The sequence below is a fragment of the Poeciliopsis prolifica genome, unplaced genomic scaffold (assembly GCF_027474105.1).
Source record: "Poeciliopsis prolifica strain line A6 unplaced genomic scaffold, Auburn_PproV2 SCAFFOLD013, whole genome shotgun sequence".
NCBI classification, from domain to species: Eukaryota; Metazoa; Chordata; class Actinopteri; order Cyprinodontiformes; family Poeciliidae; genus Poeciliopsis; species Poeciliopsis prolifica.
Window position 1 is genome coordinate 12285624 of NW_026562388.1, and position 6394 is coordinate 12292017.

General features: G+C 38.5%; 1 protein-coding gene across 3 annotated transcripts; it reads right to left on the minus strand.

The window, feature by feature from the left end:
• Positions 1–461: 461 nt before the first annotated feature.
• Positions 462–2846, minus strand: arf6b (ADP-ribosylation factor 6b). 3 transcript variants are annotated; one of them, XM_055038848.1, is made up of 2 exons: positions 2706–2846; positions 462–2345 (listed from the first exon to the last, which is right to left on the minus strand). In XM_055038848.1, the coding sequence occupies exon 2, from the start codon at positions 1866–1868 to the stop codon at positions 1341–1343; it is 528 nt and encodes a 175-aa protein (XP_054894823.1). In that variant the 5' UTR covers positions 1869–2345; positions 2706–2846; the 3' UTR covers positions 462–1340. The 3 variants fall into 3 exon arrangements, with proteins under 3 accessions (XP_054894823.1, XP_054894822.1, XP_054894821.1); XM_055038847.1 differs by having other exon boundaries at positions 462–2348; XM_055038846.1 differs by having other exon boundaries at positions 462–2477.
• Between the last annotated feature and the right edge of the window lie 3548 nt (positions 2847–6394).

The window sequence follows — 6394 nt, forward strand, 5'->3', positions numbered from 1 at the left end:
TGTTCTCAGCTTTGCCATGCGAATTCAGTCCCTTCATATCAATGTTTCACAACTTCTACACCCAACTTCAGAAGAATTAATTAAGGACTGGTCTTAGCACAATGTTTTCCTACCCTGGTCCTCATGGCACACTGCCCTATATGTTTTAGGTGATTCCCTGCTTCAGCACACCTAATTTCAATTGATGGATGATTAACAAGTTGAACTGCAATCCATTTAACATGCAGGGCAGTGTGCCTCGAGGACAAGGGTTGGGAAGCACTGTCTCAGGCAACTATTTAAGCGTCAAATTTGCAGTCTTACGAGATAACGGTGGAGAGTATATCACAAATGTTTTCTTTGCAATTGCTCTAAGTATATAATAACCAAGTTGTAGCTGAAAATGTCTAAATTTAAAAGCAAGACCCTGCACGTAATGAACCAACAAATGGAAAAAAACAAACAAAAAAAACAGAGAGGTAAAAGATTTAAAATCACTTTTTTAATAAGACATTACAATGACATTGTTCTGTACATAGTTCCCCCAGTCAAATAAGGAACAGGACCTGCACCACTGGCTGTTGTTCAACATCTCACTTCATAAGAGCTTTCTGTTCTGACTGCGTCAACGAATGGACTCTGATGTTGGGTTAATGTACGTATGTACTCATGCTACAGATATAAGCTATCATATAATGTCCCAATATTGAGACTTTTCAGCTGTGGTATCAGATTGGTTGCTGATGGCCTTTTGCTTAATACTCCGCACATTATAGTGAGACATGACATAGGTCAATCAGTTAACCAGAAAAGCCCACGTAATTGTATTTGGGGTAAGAAAATGTGTTGCGACATGTAAACATGGGCAATGTTTTCTTTTTCTTGCATTTACCCCAGTTCTTTTTAATACCAGAGAAGGAAAACTATAAATCACAGTACTGTGTCCTTCAAGTAGGCTACATGACAAATAAAGAACTCAATGTCAAAGTTCATCCCAACAGAGTCAAGAGGACCGTGAAACATCTCAAGTCCAAGAATGTCCTCAGGAGAAATAAAAGATATAAAATAGAAACAAAAGAACAGGCAAAGGTGGTGATCTCTGTGGCTTTGACCTTAGAAACCAGTTAACCCCATTTTTTTTTATCTCAAAAAGCCCAAGCAATAAAGAATGTGATATATGCCTGCTACAGAACATAAGCAAACTTTAAGCCGGCAAACCCAGTTAAAGATAAATTAGTCAAAAGATAAACGTAATAAAAATAAATTGAGATAATCAACTTTTCTTAAGCATTCTCATTTTGAAGAGTAAATTGTTACTTGCAACATTGTAGTTTTGACCTAAAACAGTCAGCACTCAATCATTAAGACTTGTAATTTGAAGTTAACCATGTCAGACCCTCATACAGTCCATCACCTGTGGTTGCACAGGAGGGTTGAACATACCAATTCCTATCTCTGATCCGGGTCAATCCGAGCTTCTCTTGGATTTCATGTGGCTTCATGGCATCCGGAAGGTCTTGCTTATTGGCAAATATCAAGATCATGGCATCTCTCATCTCACGGTCATTGATGATGCGATGAAGTTCCTGTCTCGCTTCGTCAATACGATCCCTGTCTGCGCAATCCACCACAAAAATTAAGCCCTGGGTCCCTGTGTAGTAGTGTCGCCACAGGGGACGGATCTTGTCCTGGCCTCCTACGTCCCAGACGTTGAACTTGACATTTTTGTAAGTGACAGTTTCCACGTTGAAGCCAACTGTGGGGATTGTGGTCACAGACTGTCCCAATTTCAGTTTGTAAAGGATTGTTGTTTTTCCAGCAGCATCAAGTCCGAGCATTAGTATTCTCATCTCCTTGTTGCCGAAGATTTTTGACAGCATTTTTCCCATTTTGAACTCTTGAGCATAAATACTTTGTTCCCAAGAAGAAAATGTGATAATGTTTTGATGGTCACTTGAAATGCAGCTCACAGTTTAATATAGACTTACTGGTGAAACCATGAAGTGAATGGATATTTTGTTTACTCGGGAACAAAAGTCAAAAATATACAAACATGCTTGACTTTTCACCTGAAAGTCTGTCTGGATCTTGTTAGGTGCAGGCGCATTTATGCTCAGATAATGTCTTCTCGGCCTACACACAACATGACACGATCAGACTAAGAACTTGGCAGCAGCTGTTGCAGGTCGTTCATTGTTCAGTAAAAATGAAAATGAAGGTGCAGGCCGCGATGACTGGAAACTGCAGAGAAGATTCACGGTGTGGGTAAAAAGTACCTCCAACAAAAGCCGCGGTACTTGAAGAGAATTTCCTCTAGTGTTAGGATGTGGCGGTCCTCCTCACCGGGTGCGCCCTTGTTCTCTCCACTGCTGTGGCGGGGGACAGAAACAGCAGCTTTACGTCGGGACACTTCACCGCGCTACTAGGGAATAACTTCGTAAAATATATCCCTGCTTGTCCGTGGCCAGAAATACCCCGTACGCGAAACTCTGGTCACGCTGAAATGAGATTTAGGGGGAGGGTCATACATAAAAAATTAGCCAGCTATTGCTAGATTGCCAGTTAATACAGCTAGTTAGCGCGTTACCTAGCACGCTAAGCTAAGTAGCTAACAGTAGTTAGCTGCAGTCAACTACAGAAATCAGGGCAATAAACGCGTGCTACGATAATATGATTAGCGACACATTTTAGTAGAAGAAGAGACCGATTATAATTAAGTTACTTACCTGTTTTTGTCCTTATGAGTCGATAAATTGACTCAGCTCTTGCCTTCCTCCTTTAACTGGAGCTATCCGCACTACCGCTGCTATAACGGAAAGGTGTGGAACTGCATCAGGGGCCACTTCCTCCTGTCGGCTCCATTCAGCTGACAGCCGCCGAGTCCGCCTCCGTCTGTCTGACGCTTCTTTATGCCACACTCTCGCACAATGAGTATTATGACGACAGAAAAGTTTTATTTTGGCAATTCGTTTCAAAAAGTACAACTTACACCCAGAATGTATGTTTTTAGAGCATTTATTGCTGTTGGTTTACAAGCACATTTCAGTTTCTCAGGGATTAGGTTTACATTGCAGTATCCCACAACAACCATTCCATTTAAATGAGACACAGTCGATCTGCATGTGAAAACAATCGTATTCATGAATATTACACACTTTATACAATGCAGCTTTATCTGCTGTTTTGTATGGCCTATGCGTATATTTATAACTATTTTCCATCCACTTAACCTTCCCCTGATGTATGAAAACCTAACTTCTCAGCACATTTTGGATAGCTGTCTAGGATCATTATGTTATAATCATAATATTGCCATAACACAACACTGGAGTATTACAACAAATGTTTTGGCTTATGTGATAGGTTTGGACCCTGGGATGCCAAGCTATAAAAATAATTATTGTATAACTGTAAACCACAATCATTAACACAAAAGTATGGTTTATCACACTGTCTTTATGTTATAAACACATCCACTGTGTTAATTTTGGTTTTGGAATTAAATGCCAGACAAAATAAACTTTGAGTAAATTCCAACTAATTGAAATGCATCCTTTAAAATATGATATAATGCAATTTTACTATGTCTCTTCTATAGTATTTACCTATAGAATTTATTAAGATACAATATTTAAGGTTTCTTTCCATCCATTTGTCAGGAAAAGGCTTATAAAGTAAGAAATGAAATTAAGAAAAAGTATTCTGTGGAGACTATAGTGTTTAATCTTGAATACAAAAACGTTTAGCATCTCATCAATGAAAATATATCTTTGCCAGTTATTGATAATTACCCCCTCTAGGGGGAGTATAATATCTCCCCCTAGCGGCCAACGGCATGTAACCAAATTTTTAGTGCAATCTGAGACAAGAGAGGTCAAAGAAAGAGATCCAGAGTATCACATTGAACCAGAATGGTATCAAAGTAACTTCCTTAATGTTTCAGTAACCTGGAAGGAAAAAAAGAAGTATTTGTTTATCGAGTGTGGTCCTCAAATGGTAACTAACCCAATTCATATGAAGGAATGCCCTGAAGATATTTTTCGCCCTAATGTTTCACGTCCAACATCATGACGTTCCCTACAACTATTCGAAGTCAGTATAAGGGTGTATAAATATATATATATTTCATGTCTGATGCAGATGTTTGATAATGTTCAACATTACAGGTTGGTTTCTAAAACAACTAAATAGGCAACAACAGAACAAGAGAATAGCCATGAGAAGAATCATCGAGATCTTTGCATGAGCCAGTGGAATATGACAGAAATTATTCTTAAGAGTTAAAATTAATTAGATTAACTATAAGCCTTGAGAATAGATATATACATTTAAATTTATTTATATATTTTATTTAATCTAAGAGCTATATTTTAATCATTCTACTGGCGATGATTGGTTGCTCTGCTTAGCAAGAGAAGTTTGAACTTTTGGGTCTGAGCTGGCAAATTCATCTTGTTTGTCACCTGAATGGTTGACCGCCACCTGAACATGACTGACAGCGGAGGGAGACCTGACAGAAGAGGTGCGAGGTAAAGCGACAGCTTTACCTCGCACAGGTGTTATGCCGAGAAATGCATGCCTGCCGAGAATTGCATCCCCTGTCGCGGGAGCGCGCATCGCTCTAAACTCTCGCATATTGATGAGTAAACGGGCTGAAATCCGACCGAAGAGGAAACTTTTAAAGATATTCGTAACATTATCACGTTTATTAATCATGTAAGCGCTAAAATTGTGGGTTTTATTTCGCAAATTAATTAAAATAAACACTGATTTTTTCACGTTTATTGAGCCATATTTGTCGAACGTTCTTCAGTGTCTGATGAACAAGTTCTCCGCAGCTGCTTTGAAATTCCAAGATTTTTCTTTTAACACCATAATAGCTTAAAACTTTACAAAACCGAGGCCCAGTTACGTAGAACATTTTATATCACGCTTAGCTGTCTAGTGTATTAATGTAGAGGAGATGCATTTTAATTTCTGAGCCTGCTAATATTTGCATCCCCTGTCTATTGTCCTGTTCATATGAAACTTATAGTGGTAACTCAGGGAACAAGTGTCATTATGTAGAAAAAATATAATTTCCAAGTTAGCAGGGGATGCAATTTTTGGCAATATGGATTTCTAGCTTGCCAAAATTTGCATCCCTCCTGTTTTCATCAAATATTGTTGATATGACATTAAATTAATACCAGTAGTTCATGGAACTACTCTGGTCATGTAGAAAAACGTATTTCAGTCTTAACTCTTTATTTCTCGGAGTTAGCAGGGGATGCAACTTTTGGCAATATGGATTTTCAGCTTGCCAAAAATTGCATCCCCTCTACTTTCATAAAATATGATCCAATTGAGATGAAACTCATACCAGCAGTTCTTAGAGCTACTCTGGTGATGTAGAAAAAGTTATTTCACTCTCAACTCTGTGTTTCTCCAAGTTAGCAGGGGGATGCATTTTCCGGCAATGTGGATTTTCAGCTTGCCAAAAATTGCTGGAAAATGCATCCCCCTGCTAACTTGGAGAAACACAGAGTTGAGAGTGAAATAACTTGTTCTACATCACCAGAGTAGCTCTAAGAACTGCTGGTATGAGTTTCATCTCAATTGGATCATATTTGATGAAAGTAGAAGGGATGCAATTTTTGGCAAGCTGAAAATCCATATTGCCAAAATTTGCATCCCCTGCTAATTTGGAGAAATAAAGAGTTAAGAGTAAAATACGTTTTTCTACATGACCAGAGTAGTTCCATGAACTACTGGTATTAATTTAATGTCATTTCAACAATATTTGATGAAAACAGGGGGAATGCAAATTTTGGCAAGCTAGAAATCCATATTGCCAAAAATTGCATCCCCTGCTAACTTGGAAATTATATTTTTTCTACATAATGACACTTGTTCCCTGAGTTACCACTATAAGTTTCATATGAACAGGACAATAGACAGGGGATGCAAATATTAGCAGGCTCAGAAATTAAAATGCATCTCCCCTACATTAATACACTAGACAGCTAAGCGTGATATAAAATGTTCTACGTAATTGGGCCTCGGTTTTGTAAAGTTTTAAGCTATTATGGTGTTAAAAGAAAAATCTTGGAATTTCAAAGCAGCTGCGGAGAACTTGTTCATCAGACACTGAAGAACGTTCGACAAATATGGCTCAATAAACGTGAAAAAATCAGTGTTTATTTTAATTAATTTGCGAAATAAAACCCACAATTTTAGCGCTTACATGATTAATAAACGTGATAATGTTACGAATATCTTTAAAAGTTTCCTCTTCGGTCGGATTTCAGCCCGTTTACTCATCAATATGCGAGAGTTTAGAGCGATGCGCGCTCCCGCGACAGGGGATGCAATTCTCGGCAGGCATGCATTTCTCGGCATAACACCTGGACACGTCTCGTGCATGAGAGCGCGC

Coding starts and splice junctions, on each gene's coding strand:
- arf6b (XM_055038848.1), bottom strand. CDS start 1,868: ATGGGAAAAATGCTGTCAAAAATCTTCGGCAACAAGGAGATGAGAATA.